Source organism: Colletotrichum orchidophilum, assembly GCF_001831195.1.
Source record: "Colletotrichum orchidophilum strain IMI 309357 chromosome Unknown Scaffold_23.1, whole genome shotgun sequence".
Taxonomy (NCBI): domain Eukaryota; kingdom Fungi; phylum Ascomycota; class Sordariomycetes; order Glomerellales; family Glomerellaceae; genus Colletotrichum; species Colletotrichum orchidophilum.
This window is the reverse complement of record NW_019172979.1, coordinates 327,544-352,657: the sequence shown is the minus strand read 5'-3', so window position 1 is coordinate 352,657 and position 25,114 is coordinate 327,544. Positions and strand designations below refer to the sequence as shown.

At 56.8% G+C, this 25,114-nt stretch overlaps 7 protein-coding genes across 7 annotated transcripts; 5 read left to right on the top strand and 2 right to left on the bottom strand.

The window, feature by feature from the left end:
- Nucleotides 1–697: 697 nt before the first annotated feature.
- On the top strand, nucleotides 698–1,945 carry CORC01_03814 (uncharacterized protein; the record flags this gene model as incomplete). Its single annotated transcript, XM_022615463.1, has 4 exons — nucleotides 698–1,052; nucleotides 1,119–1,200; nucleotides 1,246–1,810; nucleotides 1,898–1,945. The coding sequence occupies 4 exons, from the start codon at nucleotides 698–700 to the stop codon at nucleotides 1,943–1,945; spliced, it is 1,050 nt and encodes a 349-aa protein (XP_022478128.1).
- A 734-nt stretch (nucleotides 1,946–2,679) lies between these two features.
- CORC01_03813 (fungal specific transcription factor domain-containing protein) lies at nucleotides 2,680–5,537 on the top strand (the record flags this gene model as incomplete). Its single annotated transcript, XM_022615462.1, has 5 exons — nucleotides 2,680–3,905; nucleotides 4,002–4,433; nucleotides 4,488–4,899; nucleotides 4,963–5,409; nucleotides 5,478–5,537. The coding sequence occupies 5 exons, from the start codon at nucleotides 2,680–2,682 to the stop codon at nucleotides 5,535–5,537; spliced, it is 2,577 nt and encodes an 858-aa protein (XP_022478127.1).
- Nucleotides 5,538–5,767: 230 nt separating this feature from the next.
- On the bottom strand, nucleotides 5,768–7,707 carry CORC01_03812 (dihydroxyacetone kinase; the record flags this gene model as incomplete). The annotated part of the gene is made up of 4 exons (XM_022615461.1): nucleotides 5,768–6,378; nucleotides 6,442–6,690; nucleotides 6,763–7,527; nucleotides 7,605–7,707. 4 exons carry the CDS (start codon nucleotides 7,705–7,707, stop codon nucleotides 5,768–5,770), a joined length of 1,728 nt encoding a protein of 575 aa, XP_022478126.1.
- An 875-nt stretch (nucleotides 7,708–8,582) lies between these two features.
- On the top strand, nucleotides 8,583–11,992 carry CORC01_03811 (male sterility protein; the record flags this gene model as incomplete). Its single annotated transcript, XM_022615460.1, has 4 exons — nucleotides 8,583–8,855; nucleotides 8,937–9,685; nucleotides 9,744–11,451; nucleotides 11,537–11,992. 4 exons carry the CDS (start codon nucleotides 8,583–8,585, stop codon nucleotides 11,990–11,992), a joined length of 3,186 nt encoding a protein of 1,061 aa, XP_022478125.1.
- A 623-nt stretch (nucleotides 11,993–12,615) lies between these two features.
- CORC01_03810 (uncharacterized protein) lies at nucleotides 12,616–13,419 on the top strand (the record flags this gene model as incomplete). Its single annotated transcript, XM_022615459.1, has 2 exons — nucleotides 12,616–12,866; nucleotides 13,080–13,419. 2 exons carry the CDS (start codon nucleotides 12,616–12,618, stop codon nucleotides 13,417–13,419), a joined length of 591 nt encoding a protein of 196 aa, XP_022478124.1.
- Nucleotides 13,420–20,611: 7,192 nt separating this feature from the next.
- Nucleotides 20,612–21,616, top strand: CORC01_03809 (uncharacterized protein; the record flags this gene model as incomplete). The annotated part of the gene is made up of 1 exon (XM_022615458.1): nucleotides 20,612–21,616. One exon carries the CDS (start codon nucleotides 20,612–20,614, stop codon nucleotides 21,614–21,616), a length of 1,005 nt encoding a protein of 334 aa, XP_022478123.1.
- A 1,270-nt stretch (nucleotides 21,617–22,886) lies between these two features.
- Nucleotides 22,887–24,395, bottom strand: CORC01_03808 (O-methyltransferase; the record flags this gene model as incomplete). Its single annotated transcript, XM_022615457.1, has 4 exons — nucleotides 22,887–23,203; nucleotides 23,335–23,804; nucleotides 23,864–23,990; nucleotides 24,062–24,395. The coding sequence occupies 4 exons, from the start codon at nucleotides 24,393–24,395 to the stop codon at nucleotides 22,887–22,889; spliced, it is 1,248 nt and encodes a 415-aa protein (XP_022478122.1).
- Between the last annotated feature and the right edge of the window lie 719 nt (nucleotides 24,396–25,114).

Sequence of the window (25,114 nt, the reverse complement as noted above, 5' to 3'; positions counted from 1 at the left end):
ATAGCCGTCTATCCTCCATCTTTTACTTTGGAGTCCTGGTCTGGGCTTTATCTATCAACTTTATGCTCCAGAAGTTCCTATTGCAAAGTATCTAGGCCTCAATATCTTCGCCTGGGGTATATTCCTCAAGCTGTAAGCTGCCGCGCCCTGGATGCGACGGCGTTTGGAAACTTGACGGATCGTGGTAGCTTGAACTTTTGGTACATTTCCTAATCAGACGTTGGACCTGTTGAATTGCAGCTAATTCTTTGCCGTGAAAGTTGCACGACGAACATGCCCTCTGCTAGCGATTCTAGCATCAACTCAATCGAGAGCCACCGATTCCTTTCAGTCTAAAGGTCTGATGGACTCTGTGTCATATTTCTCCATGCTTAATCACTAACGGTGAATTCAAGAAGCCCACAGCTTCTATGAATACCAGATGCAGCCTTCTTATGTGGTACTCTTGCAAGTTCTTCTGCGCTGAAGCTTCGCTTCGGGATGGTATTGTGCAAAATTGCGGACTCAACGTCCCCCGAAAATGCCCCGCAAAGATGCGGTTTTAATTCGGGCATAGGCTAGTGTCGCCGACGCCGGTGCTTTTTGACGCTTCAGACCGCGCTGCTTCACCCTCACCACCTCATCGAACTCTCACGGGCGCTCACAGAGACTCATCACAACGACAGCTGCAACGCTTCTCTTCCCTTCAAGACTCATCATGTCATCTCCTCCAGCTCCCCCAAGGCCGCCGTTCTCATCCCTTCCTCTGGACCCTACTGGCCCTCCTGGAAACGCATGGGGCCTTTACGGCAAAGATGACCGCTTAGGAGCGCTGAACCTTCTCACCCCCGCAGTGGTGGCCGCGGCGGCGGCATCTGAAATCCGCACTGGTCAACGCGTGTCGCTGGACTGGTCGTTGAACAATCCCTCTCAGCCAAGTTTCAACCGGGCGCCCTTTGAGTCTAGACTCGTCAATCGAGCACACCCGAGCGGCGAGAAGAGGATGGTCAATGATGATATCTTGCACTTCAATACTCAATGCAGCAGCCAGTGGGACGGTTTCAGGCACTATGGTAGGCAGTTTAAATGGCCTCGGCCCCAGCAATTAGTGAGGATGTGACTAACTGTGATGATCCAAGGGTACCAGAAAGCCAAAAGGTACTACAACAATACGACCCAAGAGGACCTGGATAACCCCGAAAATATTGGCATAGACGGCAAGTTCGCCTTCGAAACGAAAAAGTGAAATCGAGAACTGACTTACAGCGCAGCTTGGGTTGAGAAGGGCGGCATCGTCGGCCGGGGCGTGCTCCTCGACTACGCCAGCTTCTGCGCCCGCCACGCGCTGCCCCTCGACGCCTTCACCAGCAGCGACATATCCCTAGCGCACCTGCAACAGATCGCCGCCGAGGAAAACATCACCTTCCGGCCCGGTGACATCCTCTTCATCCGGTCCGGGTTCACGGCGGGCTACAACGCCAAAGACGACGCCGCGCAAAAGGCCGTCGCGGCGCGCCCCAGCCCGGACTTTCTCGGGCTCGAGCCGACGAGGGAGGTGCTCCGGTGGATATGGGAGACGGGCTTCGCGGCCGTGGCGGGCGACGCGCCGAGTTTCGAGAGGGCGCCCATCGCGGGCCCGCACACGGCCGTCGGCGGCGTGTGGAAGGGCGAGGCGTGGGAAGACGAGATGCAGGGGGGTGGTTTGTTGCACCAGTGGCTGCTGGGAGGTTGGGGATTGCCCATTGGGGAAATGTTCGATCTCGAGGGTCTTAGTGCGACGTGCCAGGAGCTGGGGAGGTGGACGTTCTTTGTGAGCAGCGTGCCGCTCAAGGTAAGTCATGAATGGGGTGGTCCCCCCCCTTTCCCATTACTCATGTGGGAGCATCGCCGGAAAGTGTGTTGATGTTTGTCCCGTTAGGTTCCGGGTGGTGTGGCCAGTCCTCCCAACGCCGTGGCCATCTTCTGAACCCTCAGGAAGATCGCCTTGAGATGGTCATACAACTTAGAGTTCTGGCCACGTTGTGGCGTGGATAGAGTTGTTCTTTGTGTTCTAGTCTTCTTCACCCTGGTGTAGCTAATGTCCGCTTTGCCCGGTTGCAGGATATGCTGGTCGCGTGGTTTCACTTGGACTCTGCGGCTGGTTGGCGGGTTTGCATGGATAGACCCCTGACAATTTCAAATTAGTAGTCTGTTGTCTCTGGATCAGAATTCTTCTTCTCTGTGTCTCGAAAGCTTGACAAGTTGTCAGCGCATCATTGCTTGTTACTTCTATCGTGCCGCGGACCCCTAGCTTTGCCAGCATATGCCCATGCAAGTTGGGAGCCCCAAGGACATCCCACAACCATCCATCTCAGTCTATCCGGGGTAGATGATTCGATTGGGGGCACTGGGGGAGGCTCCCCCCCCAAGAACCATCCTTCACGCACCTACAAGGATCATGAACCAGACCAGCAAGGACAGGCTAGGCCTAGGGCCCCAACGTAACTAAGAGGGCGGCCGGGTACCCCGCATCGTCTTCTCCATTCCCAAAAGGATTAAGAATGAGGTGACATATCCGTCCTCCACGTCCCGCCTCTGGTCCCCCTTTCTCCCCTTCCCTTAATCGACCATGTTTCCGTGTGCCCAGCTTCAGCAGCAGGATCAGGGGAGTCTGCCGCCAAATTGCTGCCGCACTACGGAGTAAGGCCCAGGACACGGCAAATGGACCTGGACACCGACGAAGGCGACTCCGGTGTCGGCATTAGCACCGGCAGCAACGGCAGCGGCAATGCCAACGCCATGGTGAATGGGATCCGTCAACCTGGCGTTCGCCGCCAATCCCACTCACACCTCAATGGGGGAGGAGGTCTCGGCAAGCATAATCACGGCAACGGAAACAAGCATGCCAACGGCAATGGAAACACGACGTCGAGCGCCAAGGGAACCGGGAATGGCCACCACAGCACCAGCACCAGCGGCATTCACAACGAGAACGGCAACGGTAATGGCAATGGAAATCATCACCTGCCCCAGTCCCACCAGCAGCACCAGCAGTTGGCATCTCCGCCGCTCACACATCCGTCGAATCCGACCCCTCTGACGGAGAGCGGGAGACGTCGTCGGCACCGCGACAAGGAGCGCGTCCGCGTCACCCGCGCCTGCGACAGGTGCAAGAAGCGCAAGATCCGCTGCACGGGCATCCAGCCCTGCGAGTTGTGCATCCGCACCGAGTCCCACTGCACCTACAACGCGTCTTATGCACGTGGTCGCCAGCCGCCCGTGGCCACTCGGGAGGATGTCGCCCGCATGGATCTCGATGGCCTCGACGTCTCCGTATCGGATCATCCCAGCGCTGGTGGTGGTGGTGGTGGTGGTGGTGAAGATGTGCTGATGGGCTCCTCCATTGTCGTGGACGTCTCTGACCCCGGTGATGTTGACCATCAGGACGAGACCATTATGAACGGCAGAAATCTGGCCGTTATTGGCGGCGTCGACCCCGGCACCGCTGAGCCTCCCTCCCGGGCATCTCCTGAGCCTACTCAGACGGATCTCCAAGGCCATTATGTCGGTCCCTCGTCTGGTGTCTCTTTCTTGTTGAGGGTTCAGAAGCGTCTGCACCAAGCTGTCTCCTTCTCACAAGCATCCTCCATCTTCACCTTTGGCGATGCGCCACTCCCGGACTTTGACCCCAGCGGCGCCTTTTGCGTCCTACCATCCAAGGAAGAGGCCACGACTCTCTTGAACAGATATTTTGAGTTCGCCGTGCCAACCCACAGATTTCTGCACCGCCCCACTCTCGAAGGTTGGCTGAAAGAGTTCTACGACACCATGGGTGTCATGAAGAGCCGGGAGGACGCCCCGGCCCAGAGAGCCCTACTATTCATGGTGTTTGCTCAGGCGCAGGAGTACATGGGCACCACACACCCGCGTGAGAACGCAGACGCAAGGTAAATTTCACCCGCGGAGGATACATACCCCGTCCCATGTCGTCGCGATGTCATCTCCAGATTCTTCAAGTTCCTTTTACTTACACGCGATGGCAGTGCCCGATACTTCTTGGCTGCAGATCACCAGCTTTCCAAAGAGAGAGGCGCCGTACGCCTGGCCAGCGTCCAGGCCCGGCTATGCCAATGTTTTTGGCTCTTGTCCCAGTCTCGCATTAACCACTGCTGGAGCTTATTCGGCACGGTAGGGCACCTCGCCCTTGCCATTGGTCTGAACCGTAATAGGCATGCGGACCCGGCTGGGGGATACAACTACATTGAGCTCGAGTGTCGCCGTCGCACGTTTTGGTGCGCTTACAGCCTCGATAACTATCTCAGCGCCGCACTTGGACGTCCACGAACGTTTCATGATGAAGACATTGATCAGGAACTACCTTCGTGTTCAGAAGACGCGGATCTCCATGCAGACCACATCACACCCCGCATGGGACGGGGCCAGTCACTTATGCTGGCTCCGGTGGCTCATGTCAAGTAGGTGATCCATAACATACCCTCTTTCGATCCATGATGCTGACTTTGATCAAGGCTCTCGCGAATAGTCAGCATGATCTTGCGGGATCTCTACTCTATACGCCCGTCATCATTCTCAAATCGATGTGCTCTGGCGGCTAAATACTCCCAAAATCTAAAACACTGGAGAGCCGAAATGTCGCAATTCTTGGATGACGGCGTCAATACGGCATTGCTCATCCCCATCTTCCAGCGGCAACGCAACGTGTTGGACTTGGCGTACTGGCATGCCACGATTCTCACGCACCGGCCCTTCCTGCTCAGTAACTTTGCCCGGTTACAACGAAACGGCAAAAGCCGCCGGAAGGGTGTCCCTCACAAGGACCAAACCGAAGAGAGCGTAAACGCCTGTTTAGACGCTGCCATGCACGTCGTCGACACCGTCAATGATCTTATACAAGCAGGGCAGCTCTTCCGTGCGTTTTGGGTAAGACGTTGCCAACATTCTCTGTTCATCCTCCTACATTATCTAACTTGAGGCCAACGGTAGTTCACTTCCTATTTTGCCTTCTCGGCTGTAGTTATTCTCTATGTATATACAATCCAGCAACGGACAGCCCCGACCGAGGCATGGCAAGCCTACTTCGACGCGGCTTATCGCTGCCAGGCGCAACTGGCCTCGCTCGCTGATAACGAGTCAACGCTGGCGGCACGATACTGTCTCGTCCTCGAAGAGCTCAGGACCGAGGCCCTCCGGCAGACGAAGCGGCACCAGAGCCCGGCCGTAACCCACCAGAATGGACAGAATGGCGGAGCAGTCTCCCGCGCCGCTCTCGTCGTTGCAGGGAGTGAAGATTCTCAGCCCCAGCATGAGCAGGATCATTTAGGAGCCCTCAATTTCCCCGATGTGGGACACGCGGATGAGTTTGTTGGTTTTGACGCGAGCCCGAGCAGTTCTCTGGCCGATATGACGAGCTGGGGCCAGTTTGACTCCATGGTACGTGGCTATTTCCGTCGAATCTCGAGGTGCACTCCCTGGTATCGGCGTATTGACAATCCTGTTAGGTTACTTCTGGATTCGGAGGACTCGAGGCTTTGCTCAATGACGACTCTCTACGATTCTAACGATTAATGCAATCGCTTTCCTCAAATTCGAGACTTGTTCAATCATGCCAGCTGTCTTCTTGCATAGTGTAATCCTTGCGGCGTCGAGGATTGCATGGAGTTCACAGTTGTTTCCCCACTGCCATAAAACTCTGTAGTTCAACCTGATGATATTCAATTAAAGCCCCAGAAACGACATCCTCTGATCCTATTGTATTGTACATGATGCGACTCCCTAGCAACTGAAGGATCTACACAGTAGCCGCTTGAATACCTTCAAAAATCGCCAGGACACCTTCAGCTCCAGGATCGGGCACCTTACCCCACGCAGATTCCTCCACGTACACCGCCCGACCAAGAGAAGCCGCCATGCCCTTGGTAGCCTCAACCCCCTTCCTCGCAGCCTCCACAGCATCTCCCACACTTCCCGAGCTCTCCAACGTCCTCACAAACGGCTCAAGCGCGTCAATAAGCGTCCTGTCGCCCTGCCTCGCCGGAGTCGCCTGCTGAAGCTTCTCCAGGGCCCCGACAGCGACCTTGGTCCACGCTTGGAGGTCAAGGACACCGGCGCTGGCCTTGCGCAGCTCAGAGGCTAGCGCCGCGAAGAAGATGCTGTAGATGGCACCCGAGGTGCCGTCCATGTTGTCCTCGATCACGTTGGTGAGATCAATTGCCGTGCGGACGGCGTCGTCGCTGACGGAGGACGAGTCGGCGTACTTTTGGACAGCCTTGGCTCCGCGGGCGAGGGTCACGCCGCAGTCGCCGTCGCCGACTTGCGTGTCGTGCGCTGTGATCTGGGGCTCGGCTTCGTTGATTCTTTTTGCGGCCTCGGAGACGACCTTTTTGAAGATTTCTACGTTCACTATAGACGGCCTTGTGTTAGTATCTCGCAACGTCTCACATACCATGAGGGACTCGGACTCACGTTGCACGCCGCTCTTGCTAGCGTTCTGAGACGCATGCCCCGAATCGCTGCTCTCGACCAGGCGCTGCTTAACGTCTCCGCTGGTCTCACCACGTGGAGAGTATGCCCAGCCGATGGCATTTGTGCTGGCGTCGATGTACCTCAAAATCTCGGGAGTAGCTTTGAGGAGAGTGATGCTGAACCCGGGCCCGTTCAAACTCGTCATATACGTGCCTGATATGACGCGGGAAAGCTTGAGTCCACGACCGCCTGTGCATCATTAGTAAAGCAGCTTTCTTGTACTTCATTGAACAGCCGTTGTTTTTGACAGTATCGACTTACTCAGCGCACTCGTGACCTTTGCGGTGATGCCACCGAATTCAAGTGGTGAGACACCACCGAGGTTGTTAACCAGGACAACGACGTCCTTGGCGTCAGAGAAGTCAACGTATGCTCGATCCGCGTCGTTGACGTCGAGAAGTTGCGTAAGCATCGCATCAATAAGCTCAGAAAGCTGCGGCCGCGGCTTCAGCACCTGACATCCAAGCTCATTGTGAATACCCATGCCCAACTCAACCTGGTCATCAGTCGAAGCTGTGGCCGCGTCCCGCCCAGGAATATGCACATGCTCCAACGACGCGCCGACAGTCACCAAGTTTTCAGTAACCGTCTTACCCAGCTTCACCACATCCGCCAGCGAAGCCCCCGTCTCCTTGGACGCCCCGAGGATCTTGTGAACGAGAACGGTGCCGGCCAATCCGCGACGCCCGACCTTGCCGCTCTTTTTGCGGCCGACGGCGACGTCGTCGCCGACGATGAGGACCTCGACCGTCACGCCGAGCTGGGCTTTGGCCTTCTCGGCTGCCAGGTGGAAGTGGAACACGTCGCCGGTGTAGTTCTTGATGATGAGGAGGACGCCGGCGGGGCTGGCTACGCGGCTGATTCCGGAGAGGATCTGCGCGACGCTGGGGGAGGCGAAGATGGAGCCCGAGACGGCGGCCGTGAGCATGCCGTCGCCGACGAAGCCGGCATGGGCGGGCTCGTGGCCTGCGCCGCCTCCCGAGAGAAGTGAGACCTTTTTGGGGTCATTTTTTGTGAGCCAAAGTGCTGTTGATCCAAAGTTAGCATGTTGTTCTTTTTCTTTTGTCAAGGCTTTCGGCAGCATTGGCGAGGTAGCGCCTCACTCTTCTTTGACTTGTCCAAGGTCAGGCCGGAATGCTGCAGCACCAAGCTCTCGAGGGCATCGAGAACAAGGTCCTCAGCCTCATCGTAAAAGTGTTTCGACATGGTGATACAGGTTATACGTGAATTTGTACAGATCTTTCAAAATATAAGCAATCGCTCCAATGCTCTCCTTCCAATGAGTGCCGTCTCTTGGACTTTTCTCATAATAAACAACCCTCGTTATCCCGCCGTAGCCCTCTCCCTCACCCAGAATCGTCCGACACCCCGCGTCTCCCCGCGTGTTACTCCCTTGGCATTTGACACCCTCCGTCGATTCCTCACAGTCCCGTCAGTCGGAAATACTCAAAGACACCGTCCCGATGCAGACGAGGCAACACGGACATCCCACCGGCACGTCTCATCGGAGAAGTGGTCCGTGCATCCCGGGTTGTTGTCGTAGACGGCTGTTGCTTTTCCGTGTCCCCTTACCCTGCGCCCCCAAGTGTAAGTGCTTGTGCTTGTGCTTTTCCGTCCGGTTGTCTCGGCACGTACCTCATGAAACTGACGCCGTCTGCTGGCCTCTGGTAGGAAATGGCTGGCTGCGGCTACGTCCTCGCCACTGTGAGGGGTGTGAAAGGGTAGAGGAAAAAGAAGGCTGGAATGGAGGGTTGCGGGCGAGCTAGCGGATGGACAGAACTGTTGGAGAAGAAACCGCCTGTTCTTACATGGGTATGGTTGTGGGTGTTCTATACGAACCAATTTGGATGGATGATTAAGATCATAGGCTTTCCAAACCTTCTCCAAAGTACCTTCTCATGTCATTGCTCACTGGCGGATGAATTAGCCCACCCCTTGAAAAGACAGATGTGAAGACTCATATCAAGCGGAATTCTCGCTGATAGTCAAACTTCGTTAATACTTTTTTCCTACACACATCTTCGACCCTTCTTCACTGAATCTATTTCTCAAACCGGCCGAACTGTGGCGCCAATTTCAACATGGCTATCCACACAGAAGGTGTATTTCCGCGGTCAACACTGGCGTCTGAGAAGCCCTCAGTCGAGATCGTGGAGACTATCAAGCCCATTGAGCTCAAGACGGTCACCGATCTGCTTCTGAAGCGCGTTAGAGAGGCACCAGATGTCGATGTCCTAGCCTACCCGGCGACGGCGCGCGGCAGAGACGACTTTGTCAATTACACAGCCAAAGACCTGGATCGGTTCGCCGATGAAGCGGCGCGCAAGTATGCGCAGGCCGGTCTCCTCCCGGAGGTATGTAGACTCACCGAAGAACTCCACTCACCGAGGAAGCCCCTTGCCCATGAGGAGGAACGTACGGACTGATAACATCAGAACCCTTCATCAAGCCAAGCAGAGGTTGTGGCCCTCCTAGCAAACTCAGACATGAACTATGTCGTCTCCATGTTCGCCCTTTCAAGGATGGGCTTCGCCGTGCTCTATCTCTCAACACGTCTCTCACCTGAAGCCTACGCCAACCTCCTGAAGAAGACACACTGCAACAGGGTCGTCATCGCGGAGCGGTATAGCGATATGGCCGCCCAGATCAACGCGGAGTCGCCCATCACCACTTTCAACATCCTCGACAAGGCCGACTACGACCTCCCGAGCCCCTCGGGCGACCGCTTCCCCGTCTTCACGCATCCCGACTCCGGCAAGCGCATCTCCTTCATCGTGCACTCGTCCGGCTCGACCGGTCTCCCAAAGCCCATCTTTCAGACGCACGCGGCTTGCATCTCCAACTACTCCAGCGGCATCCCCTACCGTGCGTTCCTTACCCTGCCGCTATTCCATAACCATGGGATTTCGACGCTGTTCCGTGCTATTGTCGCCGGGCACAGGATCGCCATCTATAATGCCAACCTGCCCCTTTCCGGTACCAGCTTGGTCAAGGCCATGAGCGCGACGGAACCTGGTAGCTTGCACTGTGTGCCATATGCTCTCAAGCTTCTTGCAGAGACCGAGGGAGGAATCGAGGCGCTGCAGAGACTCAAGCTTGTGCTGTACGGTGGCAGCAGTTGCCCCGACGATTTGGGTGACCGACTCGTTGAGGCAGGCGTCTATCTCGTCGGACACTACGGAGCGTGAGTTGCCTCCAACCCCCGGTTCGCATGAGCTGTCCTTGACATCGTATCCATTTAGTACCGAGATGGGCCAGCTTATGACCTCGTTCCGTGAGCCCGGGGACAAGTACTGGAACTACATGCGGCCATTAGCCTCGGCAAAGCCCTGGCTGCGAATGATCCCCATTGCCGGCGACGTCCACGAGTGCGTTGTCCTCGACGGGCTTCCCTCAAAGGTCATGTCCAACTCGGACGATCCAGCTCCCAATTCCTACCGCACACGCGACACTTTCGTTCCTCATCCCACCATCCCTGACGCCTGGAGGTACCTTGGTCGTCTCGACGACCGCGTAACCCTCGTGAACGGCGAGAAGGTTCTTCCTATCCCTTACGAGAATCACATCCGGGAGCACGAACTCGTTCAAGAAGTCGTCGTCTTTGGCGTCGGCAAGTCCATCCCCGGGCTCGTCATCATCCCCAGCGAGAATTCAAAGGACCTGTCAAAGGAGGAGATCCTCAAGACTCTGAGCCCCGTCATCGAAGAGGCCAACTCTCGAGCCGAGGCATTTGGCCGCGTCTCCACAGAGATGATTGAAGTGGCAGATATCGGTACGGAGTACCCTCGCACCGACAAGGGCACCGTTATCCGGGCCGCCTTTTACAAACAATTTGCAGAACTCATCGAGGACGTCTACAGACGCTTCGAGGCGCCCAAGGACGACGTCGCCGGCGGCGAGCTCCTGGCCCTCGACCTGCCGCAGCTTGAGGATCACCTCCTCGAACTCTTCCGCTCGAAATTGGGCTTCGCAAAGGTCGAAAAGGACACCGACTTCTTCGAGGCCGGCGTCGACAGTCTCCAGGCCAGCACCGCGCGGGGCCACATCCAGCGCGGCGTCAATCTCGGCGGCAAGATCCTCGGGCAAAACGTCGTCTTCGAGTATCCCAACGTCCTCTCCCTGTCAAAACATGTCTACGCGCTCCGCACGGGCGAGTCCGTGGACGCCGAGGACGAGATTGACCTGATGAAGAAGCTCATTGCAAAGTACTCCGCCTTCAACGAGAGGAAGCCCGGAACAATCACCCCCGAGGGCGAAACCGTCGTGCTGACCGGCGCGACGGGCTCCCTGGGCGCACACCTCCTCGCGCAAGTCGTCCGTCAACCCTACGTCAAGGCCGTCTACTGCCTCGCCCGCGCCTCGTCGCCCGAGGAAGCCGAGTCCCGCGTCCTCGCCTCCCTGCGCTCCAAGGGTCTCAGCCTCTCCGACAGCGACCGGGCCAAGGTCAAATACCTCCCCACCAACCTGGGCCTCCCAGACCTAGGCCTCGCCGAGGTCGCCGCCGCGGAGCTCCGCAGGTCCCTGACGACCGTGATCCACTCGGCCTGGGCCGTCAACTTCAACCTCGGCGTCGCGAGCTTCGAGGCACAGCACATCCGCGGCGTGCACAACCTGCTCAACCTCTGCCTCGGCACCGAGACGGTCGCGCCCGCGCGGCTCTTTTTCTGCTCGTCCGTCTCGGCGGCGGCGGGCACGCCGATCCCGGCGCGGGTCAGGGAGACGTACGTGGAGGACCTGGCGCACGCGCAGAACATGGGCTACGCGCGGTCCAAGGTCGTCACGGAGCACGTCATCAAGGCTGCGGCGACGAAGACGGGCATGACGGCGAGGGTGCTGCGGCTGGGTCAAATTGTGGGGGATTCAGAGGGCGGCGTGTGGAATCAGACAGAGGCTATTCCCTTGATGATCCGCAGCGCAAAGGTGATTAAGGCGCTGCCTGCTCTGGAAGAGGTAAGCTTCCCTCCCTCCCCTCCCCGGCCCTGATTTGATGAGGTTTGCGTGAGGAATCATAATTGGCTAACAAAACCTCCCCCAGACGCCCTCGTGGATGCCAGCAGACAAGATGGCCCTTGCAGTGCTCGAGCTCGCGCGCCTCACCGGCCCCCGTTGCACATCCTGCGGCGCACCGCCGTCGTCTCCTGACAACGCGGACCTGGATCTTGTATACCAGGTTCAGAACCCGCGCCTGTTCCACTGGACGTTTGAGTTGTTGCGCGCCCTCCGCGACGCGGGCCTCGAGTTCCAGATCGTCTCGCAGCGCGAGTGGGTGCGCCGCCTGCGCGAGTCCGACCCGGACCCGGAGCGGAACCCGACGTACAAGCTCCTGGGCTTCTTCGAGGACAAGTACGACAACGACAGGCCGGGCCGTCAGGGCCTGGTGTTCGAGACGGAGAGGACGGGGCGGAGGAGCCCGGCCGTCGGCGATGGGTGGGATGTCGTTGGCAGCGGGCTTGTTGAGAGGATGGTGAGGTGGATGGAAACGCAGTGGTGATATGGGCGGGATATACCATGTGTGGGCTCATTATTGGCGTATGGCATATTGTAATCAGGCTTTTGATTGTATTGATGTCGCTTTGGATATCATGATCACGAATCAAATCGAGTGTCGTTGCGTTCGGTCAAGTCTACAATCCGACATTTCAAAGCCAAGTCCACAAGCTTGGGATTTATAGACCAGCTGCAGACTTTGCAATGAGGGGTTGACTGAGTTTGAACAAGCATTCGAGTAATATTCCCCGACAAGAAGAGTTCAATGTGATAAACTCTGCCCCAAAGGGTATCTTCAGGAACGCTGCGGCTGGGTCGGGAGCTCCCGTAGACTTCAGCGTTCTTGAGGTCAGTCATTGAAGCAAGGAACATTTCCATGAGTACAGCCATTGAACCCCTCTCGTAGAAGTGAAGGCGTTGAAACGAATTGATAGCTAGTGTGCGCCACGAGGAGCGGAATGGCGCATGCAAGGGATGCGGACGTCCGAAAGCCACACCATAAACCTCGAGAATTCAGCGCCGTCATCAATTCCCATCGTCTCCTCAAACTATGGCACCGAGCTGACTCTATTTCTCTGTTTACACAATCTTGACTGCAGTAACGATATACAGCGATAGACCGTGGCCATGCGCATCTCCAGATTCGCACCCTTAATCGTGGCCGTCACGCAGGTGGTTGACGCCTCCACCCCGCTCAACATCACGGCTCTGTCGACGCGCGACGGCTACTCCGTCATTGAATGCTGGCAACTCACCTCGGTTCCCGTCGAAGCCCGCGCGGCTCTCAACTACGCCGTCGGCGGCGACCTGACGAGCGCGGAGTGGTCCATCATCCATCCCAGGACGACGGTTGGGGAGGCGTGGGCGCCGGCTGTGCAGTGAGTCTTCTTCATGCCCTCTTGCGACACGTAGAGTGGAGGGGGGAAGTTCCCTGCTCATGAGACGACCGAGCTTCTTGCCATCTGTTTTGTTGAGCTCTTCGAAACTTGACGGACACGGCACAAGGAAGAAGGGTCCTCCTTGGATGTGTCGCCTGACGTCAAGGATCTCGGTGTCGAAAACCCCAAAACTGACTTGATCCCCGAGCAAAGGCTGACGGTCATCCTCAATGGCCTGATTCGCATCACCTCGCCAGCAGCGCCAACGAACGCGTCGCAGGCCACGCCGTCACCGTCATCACCGGGCAGCGACGCATCAGCATCTCAACCACGCCCGGCGCAGTCGACGGCGTACATCCAGCCGGGGACGGTCTCTTCGTCACTCGTCATTGCGGCGGACCTGAAGAACGCGAGCGTGCACGCGGGGCACTTTACCGAGTTTCCCGGCGACGAGCCGACGGTGCTGGTGCAGGTGCCGTTTGCCGGGAACGCGGCCCCGGAGCACGTCGTCGTGGGAGAGGGGCCGTGTGGCAGGGGGACTTGGGCGTTCTAATGGGGGCGGTGGCATCTGATGGACGATGTGACTACCGAGGGGGACGGCTTGCTTGTGATAATGGCAATACTGGTGCCGTCAACTAAGGTAGTATTACATCTACATGTATGCAGCTTACGACCCGTCCCGAAATTCCCGGATCAGCGGCACATTGCTCACGTTGACCAGAGCAAGAGAAGTGAGCGCTATCAATAGTAACAGTGTCATAGCGCCAGAAGTCAAATCCACGCGGTAGCCGACGATGAGACTGGGACTGGGACTGGGACTGGGATTTTAGAGAATTGGCAAGGAAACGTAATGGCTCGGGAAGCGTGAACTCTGACCTGAGCCAACATGTACAAGTCGGGAGGGAACCTCGGATTGAGCTGATTTAGGCTCGCGTCTTTTGGTCGTGGCCTACTTGGGCTTCACCTTGGTCGTGTTCATGGACCATGTGTGAGTGACGCATTAACGATGACAATAAAAAGACCATCCAAAGTCTAGATGGCGCGGCCGTTCAATGTGTACACCGAATTGCGATCGTCTCGGCATGCCGGGACATCCGCTGTTAGCAAACGGGCGTATGGCACGTTGACATAACCCACCTTCGGACACGGATTCATCACTTCTTTGCGTCATGTTTTGTCCCTTCATCGGTGTTGTTCGGACACTTGGGCTACGGGGATCACCCGATCATTGATGGCGCGGACGGGTGGGTTTTTGGTGAGGGCTTCTGCTCTCGGGAATTGAATTGTTACAACGGCACAGCTGAGACAAGAATAGCGGCCGAGGTCCCCTTTTTTTTTTGCGTTCAACGTTTGAACGTCGTTCTATTACTCCATGCTTGCGGAGTAACGGGACTGAAGGCCAGGCCGTGAATCTGTGCGGCTGCGCGCAGTTCAGGGTCGAAACTCGACACACAGGATGCAGCGCACGTCTACTGAACATTCTCTTTCTTTTCCGTGCGTCCAGCCGAACGTGGTTGCCGAAGAGCAGACGAAGAGGATGAATCAAATGTCTACGCGGCCCGTAACCTCGGGATGTGACACACGCCTCGCGCCTCTTGCAGCATGGTGATCTCGTGCTTGTCGGTGATAGTACAGTAGCGCAGACTTACTGAGCATTCCGTAGAGTAACATCATTCACTTGGTGGTCAGCAACAAACCGATGGGAGGATCTCGGCAGTGGACAGGAGGGGAAGGAAGGGCCTCGTGGGGCCTAGGTAGAATCCTACGATTTGATAATGGATCTCCGCACGGGGAGGATAGGGTGCTGACAGCGATCATCCCGGCAGAGCCCGCGGCGTGCTCAAAGAGGCATGCGGACCCGGCTGAGAAGGGTGGGAGGGGAGGGGAGGGGAGGGGCAGATCTCATCCACGGCGGGTCGGATGGGGGTCAGATAGGTCAACTAGGGCAGAAACGTAGGGCATGCTACTGTATACGGATACAAGTGATAGCCCGAGTTGAGGAATGTGGGAAAAGCAACGAAAGGCATCTCGGTAGCCTGTGATTCTGGCGTCGTTGATGTCTTGCGGTGCGCCGGTGATACGGAGCTTTGGCAGCCACATGCTGTTGGTAATAGTTCGAATCGCCAGAGCACTCAGCAATGGCAGCAGCTCAGCGGAGCTTTCGGGAATAGGGCGCATCCCTAAAGACGGCAGGGCCAGGCGGCTGTGAAATTTGGCTGGCTGGGTCGTCGCAGTTTCATTCCAGTCCGGTCCAGTCCCAGTCCCAGTCCTCTGCGAGCGTGACCTCGTGGGCTCGTGGATCATTGCCAGTTTTGGGGTGGCTTCGTAGAAGGGAAAGGTGACTGTAGTCTGAAGGTGTGTGTGGTCGATCCATGTCGTTGGTGGCTGTGGTCCCGCGTTCGCGAACCCGTACGGAAAGGAGGGTCGGATGAAGAAGAGTTCAAGAACCTACCGGTATTGTAGGTTTGAGACCCCGTTGATGATTGGCGCTGACGGGGACCGTTTGGAAAGAGTGAGCGAGACGACAATGGTTAAGGTTGCCTGGCATGGATATAGCTTCAACGTGCGGTGGCTGAGCAACCTGCGCTGGTTCACGGAGAACTATGCAATCTTACCGTCGCATCGTTGGGGTTTGCTTGAAAGCTTCGCCTTGCGAGAGGCATCTGTCGACAGCACTTGACCCGGGACGGATGTGTACCTACCGTGCTATCATATCTCAGGCCCACGATACACACGGTAATCTACCCATCCATCCATCGAGGATGGGATGGGTTGGAGGGATGGATGGATGGATGGATTCATGTACTCGAGAAGCGAATCGCTGCCCACGGGGTCGGGTATGTACGATGACCGCCCTGGCATCACGCTGGGTGCCTCCTCCTCAGTCGGCACGTCAGGTCGCAGCAGGCGGCACACAGGTTGACGCGGTAGGCGATGATTGGGCCGGTGTGAATCAGGGACGATGCAACGGCGTCCAATCCGTGGTAAATTGACTCTGGAGTGGTGTGGTGGCAGAAGCCTAAGACCCGTAAGAGTGTGTGTGCGTGTGAGCGTGTGTGAATGGAGGATGCGTCTTGACATGTGAAAAGGAGTCGGGGACTGCCTGTCAGTCCCAACCACCACCAACAGCACAGAGCAGTGCAATCACAGCGCCGCGAATGACAAGCCCGCCGGACCTGCAACGGAAATAGCACCGTCCAATAAACTGAGGCTTTTGCAACGTGGTGGTCGTCCGCTCGTACGCCAAAGACGCTGCTCAAGGGGTCGAGACAAATCGGAAGATGAGAGACACTTGTGCGAGTCTTACACCAGCTGCCTCTGCGGCTGCTTCCAGCTGGAGATGCACTGCGCATTCTCTCAGGTGACTATTTCCTTGACATCACTGTTCCTCCTCTGACGCTCAGCCATGGGCATGCCACTTTGGCTTGTGATACGTGATGCGATGCCCGCGATACCACCTCGTCGTCTCGTGAAGCGTAAGGCTGCTGGCCCTCTGTATCTGTTCCTCCCTTTGCCTTTTACAAACACTTGATAACGGGATGGATGGATGGACGACAAGCTCTCTCGCAGCTCATTCGTTCATGCCCGCTGGCATTAACTCACTCACCTGCCTACGCACCCCTCGGTCTATAATCTCATTAAGCATTACAACCTTGGCCAAAAAATCAGCCCTAATCAAGCCCTCTTCGCAGAAGATTTCGCAATATTCTGCCCCTCCCTCACGAAATCCCCAGAAAGCCAACCAAAAAGTTGGGGGGGGGGGGGGGAAACGACGCCCGCGGCTGAGAGGCCCCCCTCCCCCCCACGCCACCCCCCCCCCACCCCCCCCCCCCCCCCCCCCCCCCCCCCACAAAAAATTCAATGCCCCCCCCCCCCCACACAAACCCCGAAAAGCCAAACAAGGGGGGGGGGGGGGGGGGGGAAAGACGCAGCGCGCTGGCTGAGTGTCCCACTCACACGCTCACAGTCACACACACACACACGCACCACTTCTCCGCCAAACTTCATCCCTGGACCTTGCCGAGCGCTCTAGCGACATCGGCGGTTGTGCGGGAAGAATCCCAGTGAGGGGCCGCTGTGGAACTCTAGACAGGGGAGGGGGTTTACCGCGTCTCGCCATGACTCTCTCGTCGTCGTTCTTGGCTGTGAATGCGCCATCCATCATCTATTGAAACCGATACGCCATACGCAAGGCACCGACTGTCAAAGTCCGGGCTTGTCACTGTCAAGACTGCAAGCTAGCGGTGGACCGAGACGTCAGAAGAAACGAGCGAGACGGGTGATGTTAATACCAACAAAACATTAGTAGTCGCGCCAACCGAGGCCGCCAGCTTTGAGCTTTCCTTGTCCAGCAATAGATTCCAGAGACAAGCCGAGCTCACGCCGGCCGGCCGTAGAGTAGGTATATCTTCACTGACATGACTTGACGACATTCAAGGCCCGCCATCCCGTTCGCGCCTGTCAGTTCACGCAGCAGACTGAAGCTAGAGAAGCATCGCCGTCTTTTAGTCGCCGCGACTTACGGATACACTCTCGGGCTGCTCTCCGGCCGTCTTCAGCCCCCCCAACTCGTCTCTTCAATAGTGTGAACGAGCTAGCTCTCATTCCATATCCACGAGCTGTCGAACAGCGCACCAAAGGTGGAGTGATTGATTCCAACACCACGCCGCCGGGCTATCCTCGTCTCGATGGCTCTCGTTAGGCCCCTGAGTCCTCGCTCACTCTTTCTCTCTCAGCGACTCTCTTTCACTCTCGTCCCATCTTCAGTTATTCACTTTTTCGTATCCTTCATTCCTCCCCCTCAATCTCATCATACCAATTCCCAACTCTGCCCATCTCATCCCACCCGCGTCCACTCTTGCGTCACCGCTACTCCGAATTGGAGGCTTGGGAGGCGCTTTTCCCCCTCAACCGTCGAGCTTATCCTACGACAACATCAGCACCTTACGCAATACAGACCCCAGGGGCCAGGGATCCATCCCACGATCCATCGCCGCGCATACGCAGTCTCTCACTTGCACGCAACCACGCGCATGAAGCCCATCATAGGTACATAACAAACAATTCTGGGCCGACTCTACGTACGTCCTCGTGGTCCTGAGCTGTTCCTAATACGGATAGAGGCCGAGTACGTCCAGAGGGTACGGATACACGAACCACGCATACGCCCCCTCTCAGCCTCTCTTAGTGTTCTCCTCTCACCCAGAAGAACGTTAGCTGCATGAAAGGCGCCGCAACGTCCTTGAGACGACAAAAAAGATCAACGCCGCGCTCCCGCCAGCGACGACGACGACAAAAAAAAAACACCTGCATCCTGAGTGGATATCCACGTCTCTCTTGTGTACCCCTCCGCTCGCCTCCCCATCTCTATCATCTCCACCGTGTTGCATTAAGAGTCTGAAAGCAACACAACGCCAGAGGTTCTAGACTCGACTCGACTCGACTCCAGTCCGGCGCCGGTCGTGGCTCAACTTCCTCGCGCTCTCTAACCGTGCAAGCTGCCGCAGAGGTGCCCTCTCATCCCAAATAAGCGGTTTTTATCGCTGGGAAACCCCCTCCCCTCTAGCGTGTAGCGTATCGGTGGGCGACTACATCATCGTCCCAACTTTCGAAACTCTGTGACACGAAAGGTTGTTTTTTCTCTTTCCCGTGTCTTTGGCCTTCGTCTTCCCTGCCCCCCTCTTCTATATGGTTTGAACAGGCTTTTACCCTCCACGCCTCTCTCCCGACCTCTTGTCAAAACCTGCCTGCTTCAGCTGCGTCTGAAGAAGTCGATCGGGACCTGGTGCCGGTTTAAAAAAAAAAAAAAAAAAACCTGAGCAAAGGCCCTGCAGAGTCGAACTTCTTCGACGCTGTTCACTCTGACACCGATATATCATCGCCACTTCTGCTCCTCACTCTTTGATCTTGTTTCCCGCCCAGTGTACTCATGCAACTTGTCTCCTCCTTGTGTGGTTTTGACTCAGACATACATGTTGGGACAGCCTCGGGACCTTGGATCTAGAACTTTGGTTCTTGATATCGGCGGCTTGTCGTCTCATCAACAACGCCCTCGCCCACCTGGCCACTTGCTGCACCTGCAGCCCGTCGCTCCCCCTCCCGTCCCGCAGAAGCAGCACACTTTGGCTTTGGACTTCACCCCCCCTCCTTCTTCTCGTCTGATCTTCTAGCCACCGGCTTGTCCTGCTGCTCTTCCAGTCAGTCAGTCAGTCATTGGTGTCCCGTACTGGCCTTCATTGCTCCCTCTCACTCTCTCTATCCGTTGATCCCAGTACGGCCACTTGTCGCCCTATAAACCCAGCCATCTTTGGGAATTACATCCCTCACCCCTTCACCCCGCTCCGCTGCCAGCCAGCACATTCCGACGTGACATTTACATTGTTCCTCGTCGCAGTGGGCTTCCCGCATAAATCAACCTTCAAACCAAGCACCACCCCTTACCCACCGCGCCAACAAAAAGCCAATCCGTACCGGGGAACAGCCTCGCAGCTCATCCTAGCAGGCATAGCAGCAGCCACATCAACCACCCGCGCACAACCCAACCAGAAGTTTCTTCTCGAGGCGGTGTCTGTACCTACATATTCTTATCCCGCACCCTCCTCTCAACCTCCTCTCCCCTTCTCTCCGAACCCGCCCCCCCTCCTGTCATCACCCCACGCCGCGAACCTGGTGGGCAAAAAGAAGCAAGAATATCAACAACAGTCTATCATTAGAGAGACAGAGACGAGGGCTTGTGTAAACCCAGCAGCTGCCAACGCCGCCCGCCTCTCCATCCATCCATCCATCCACATCCCCCTCCATTCCTCAGCAAGACATCCCAGGTCCCAGCTGCAGCACCACGAGACCCCATCGACGCCTCACCGCAACATCCTGACCCAATCACGGCCCTCTGGCCCGCCCACGACGACAACTCCCCCTGCCACCCTCGACCGGGGTCCATCACCAGGGCCTCACGATCACCACACAAAATAGGCCCCGTCCCTTCTCGATTCGCAATAGTTGCATCGTCCACTCTGGCCCTGTAAGGACCTGCATCTGCCGCCTTTCAAAACAGCAACACTTCGCCTGTCGCTAAATAGGCGAACAGGGTTCCCAAGAGACGAACCAAACTCCAACGAGTCCACTCCGACACTTTTGTCGTCAGATCAACAGGAATCTGGAAACGGGGGACCCTCACCCGAGGGGTCTAGGTTTTTTCCTCCTCGTTTATTGACCGCAACTTCACACAACTTACAAGCGCTCCGTTCAAATCTCGCCTTCATCTCCGCCTTTATCTCTCATCTCGTCAACGGATTTATTTAATACAATAACCTCTCTCCGTCCCCTCTTGTCCCTCCCCCTGGGAGGCCTTCCGCAAGCGAGATCATCTCGAGGTCTTTACCTTCGCGGCTCGCAGCTTGGTTTTTAAAAGCTCGCTGGTCGGCATCGCGTTACTCGTCAAAAGTACAAAAGAGCGCAACAACCATTCCCAACCTCCGCTATCGCACCCTATCACCGTGGCCGATCAAATTGAGGGGGGAAATCCTCCAATGGCTTCATAACGAGGAATTCACTTTCTATCGTTCCGAGTTCTACAACACACAAAAACATCGCAAATACCTTTAGTCACAGAAACATTTCTCATCTAGGCGTCCCATCCGCTTCTTCTCTGCAAACTTCGTGAGAGAACACCGGGTCGACTCCTTTCACCAGCAACGCACACACTTCACACTTGCACACTCACACACACACACACACAAGATCACATGAACAAAACCGCAAACACGTCTCGCCTTTCACCTTTCCCCTCCAATATGACCTTCCGCACCGAGTCCCGCGCAAGCGTCGCCGCCTCCGACACGACGTACTACACTTGCGCCTACCAAAGCTTCCACGACGTAGAGCTCTACGCCCCGAGCTCCCCACCCTCCAAGACCCCCATTCCCGCCCCGACGTCGGCCCCGATCCGAGCTCCGGCGCCGGCCCCTTCACACTACCACCACTTCCCAGCACACCCCCAACAACAACAACAACCACAGCGCCATAAAGACAAGGAGCCCGAACCCACCGAGATGCGCCGTCAAGATTCCGGCTACGAGTCCCTTCCCCCGCGGTCCTCCTTCTCCAACCCCCGCCGCGCATCAACAGCGTCCTCCTCACAGTCATCCTCCAGCCCGGGTGCTGCTGCTCCCCGCTGCCGCGGCCGCCCGACGGTCCGCCGCGCAGCAAAGACGAGCCCGTACCCCGCAACGACGGCCCGCACCAGTGGAAGCAGCCTCTACCACCCTCAACGCCCTCATCAGCAGCACGCCCAACCCCCGGCAACTTTCTTCCACTTCCCCGCACACCCAACGGACGTCGAACTCGCCGCCCGTCGGCCCTCACACCGTGGCGGCGGCGGCGGCGTCGAGGACCTCGAGCTCGACCAGCGACAGCTGCTGCTCTCGCCCGGCCACCAGCAGGAGGGGCAGGAGTGCTCCGAGGTGGCGCCTCCGCTGCCGCCGCAGGCCACGCACTACTGGACCAGCGACCGCACGCGGAGGCTCGAGTACGCCGCCATTGACGCCGCGAGGACGGGCGTCACGGGGTGGATGAAGAGGCACCTCGTGCCGGACTGCTTCGTGCCCAAGGAGAAGCACGTTGCGTTCGACGACGACACGGGCAGTGTGCGGAGGTACAGGCTCGAGTTGGACGAGGACATGCCCTGCGAAAAGGGGTGTGCGGGTCGTAGGAGGGGCTGGTTCGGGTGGACTCGCTCCAAGACGGCTTGATGAAGACGCCTTTTCTTCGCCTGACGAGATCTTTTTTTTTTTTTTTTGATTTTATTTGCTTTGATGCTGGTGTTTTGTTTCGGATCATGGACTGGAAAGGGGGGGACGGTACCGGGGGGGGTTTGGTGTTCTTTTTGGCATCAAGTCGATATGGCATTTGCACAAGCGGCTGGGCAGGCTGCATTGGCGTTTTATACCCAGCATTTGGTAATCGTTGGATTCTCGTCATATTTCTGTTCGACTTTCTTATTGCATAATCTTGTTTTTAATGTTTTTTCCCCCCTTTGTCGAAATTTCCCGTGGGCCTTTGGGCCTCACACAAGGGATGAAGGCATGAGAGTTGAAGTTTGAGTATCAGAATGGCATAGCGACACCTAGATGATAGACGACGACACGAGAGTTGGGAGATGGAGAAGAGACTGGAAGCAAGTCAGAGAGACAAATGTCTTTTGAGGACTACAGATATTCGTATCCAGACTGAAAGTTATTCATACACGTAGTCTCCAAGAGATACAATTATATATACATATATGCAATCACTTCTGACGAGGCAACCCATCGCGCGTTTCATTGATCATACTTACATATAAGTGAGGCTCTTTTCCGTCTGATCTTGCATGGACCTGTCGTCTGATGATTATGGCGGGTGGTCTGTCTTCCATCCTACTGCAACACCACCACCAGATTTTCCATACACCGCTAGTCCCCCGCGATCCATTTGCAGAAACCCACGTGAGAGTGTCCCCTCGCGGACTTCAAGACCGGTCTTATCTTCCGCCCGGGTCCGGAACACATTAGGCGGACCGGGCCGGATCAGCCGCGGTTCCGGGGGCGAAGAAGCGGTGAAAGATTTGAGAGATCACGACCCGCTCTGGGGTTTCCAAACTAGGAATCTTGCGGTCCCTCCCCCGGGGCCGGGGTAAGCATCAATAGGGGTAAACCGACTTGCTCCAGTCTCTGCCACCATGGGGAATTCCGACGGCGTCTGAAGCCACATCGACGAGGAACCATTCGGAAGTCAGAGGTCTTCGGCGTTACATGAGGCTAAAGTCAATCGTCTAGAGTTTCCCGTCAATCTTCAATAGTGTCGCATTAAGCTACCCTCTACTGGCATCTCTCTCCCCAACCCAACATCCCAGCTCCTTCACCGCCTGCCCACGTCAATCCTACTGAACAGCATCGCAGCGGCGGCGCCCATCCTCTCTGTACAGACATGCAAGGGCCATTCACCTTCCGATCCATGCGACACCAATGCCAGTATCAACGAATCTCACCTCTTGACCTTGACGCACTCAATCACGGCAAGGTGTCGCCACGGTCCCTGGCCCTTGGACACGCTCTTGATCTCAAGGCCCGCCCTCCCGAGGATATCAGTCCAGCATTCGAGTGACCGCTGCTTTCCGCCAAATGTGAGCATCATGAAGTCGAGCATCGTGGAGGTGTAGTGCGGCGGATTTCCCATAACGTCCTCCTGGATCAGAAGCCGGCTGTCCTCGGCCATCGCCTCGGCGATGATGCGCAACATGCCGACGCCCAGATCGTCGCCGTAGTTGTGTAGACACCGGCGGATCCAGTACGTCAGGGCACCTTGAAGACAGTGTGTGGTCAGCTATCCATCGCAAAATCCTTGAAGAGAGGGAGAGAGGGAGAGAGAGAAGCGTTTGCATCACCAAGCGGTGGGGCCCAGCAGGTTTCGATGGGGATGGTTTGTCTCTCACCTTTAACGGGTTGCTCCTTGTGGAAATCAATAACCTGCTTCTGAACCAGCCTCATATCCTCGTCATCAAGGTTCCGCACAGCCTCAACCACCTCTGCACGATCCTGCAACACGCATCTTTCCAGCGGAAGCCCGGGGTTCTCGCGGTGGATGGCCTTGATGGACTGGCCCCGGCCCGCGCCGACGTCGACAAAGAGCGGCCGGCCGTCCGAGGCGTTTTCCTGCGCGTACTTGACCACCCACCCAAAGTCGTAGATGCCCGCGATGGGCATCTTCTCCTCAATCGGCCCCATCGCGCGCAGGAACCGCTGCATCCTCGGCGGGTCGTGCTGGAGCATCTCGTACCAGCCGTACTCTGGCACGCCGTACGCGTACGTGCCGGGCACGTTGTTGAGCGTCTGCGGTTCCTTGCGGCCGTACTTTTCAAAGTAGGCTGGCATGTGGATGTATGGTACCAGGCCGTTCTCCCATCTAGCAAGTGTTAGTGAAATGGGGGGTTCGAGGGGGTGACCCGCGGGGGGAGAACAAACGCCATGCCGACGATCTGACCCGCCGGGTGACCGTCAATGTAGATGCGAGAGCGCTTGGTGTGCGCGACCGAGTCGTCGCCGACTTGTTGCAGGATACCCATCGACGTCAGAACACCACCAGTTCGTCCTGGCAAGTGTCAGTGATGCAGTCAAGTTCAATGGCCTCGAGCGAGCCCTCGCAGTGCGTTCAAAACTCACGTATCAGAGACACCTCGGCATCGACTTTCTTGGCCAAGTCGCCATAGGAGATACTGCCTTCGGATGGGATATGATCATAAACCTTCCACTCCCAAAAGAGCCGATTCGCGCCCAGCTGCGCGACCTGCGCCGTGGCATCGAACCACTCATCAGCGGGATCCTTTACGGCGTTGATGAGCTTGTTCGCCGCGTCGATGATGCGACGCCGTTGGGCCTTGTCCAAGTCGCCCCCGGACGGTCCGGGGTTCGTCACGAAGTTCTGGAGGGCCGCGTTGACTTCTTCCGTCGCCGCCGCGGCCTCGTCCCGGATCTGAGTGCCAGTGTCGCCGGCCATTTAGACAGCGGGAACGCTATTCCGGTTGGGCCCCTGCACTGAGTTAAAAAAAAGAGTTCTGCCGGTCGCTCACTGGCGCGTAAATGCACGTGCTGTTACACGAGGAATGCGATTACGTTCCTTTCGAATGGGTGTCTGGTGGATTGGCTGCAGGTTTGCAGATCAACAATCTTGTTGCATAGGCAAAAATAACTACGCTGCACGGGATACTGGGTACATGGGATTTGACAGACTTCGCGTTGGAGAGAAGAACGGAATGTGGGTGAAGATGGGATGATGAACTCTCCTGCAGTATCGAGTGCACGTACAGATCAGATCGGGGAGGGGAGGTATGACTTGAGGGAGAGGTCAACCGCGGAAAAAGGACTTTTGCCTCGCTTCTGATGCGCCCAACGCTCCCCAACTTCACCTCTCCCGATACGGTGATGCTACGTCCAAGGATGGACGGTAACTGGATGCGGCAGCTCGGTCTAGTCTCTCAACGTGTGTCGGGGAAAACGTGCCGCACACGTCTCGTCTCCAAGTTTCCGCATGGGTAGGGACGCATCCTGAAGGAGCGGAGGGGATTCTACCGAGTAACCAATAGCGAATAAGCAACTACTGTCGAGCTAAAGCAGCACGACCACCATAAAGCAAAAAAGAAGGGGGCCGCCGACATGGACTGGCTGACGGTCGACGAGGGGGCGGTGGCTGGAGGACTTCAGAGAGGGGAATAGGAG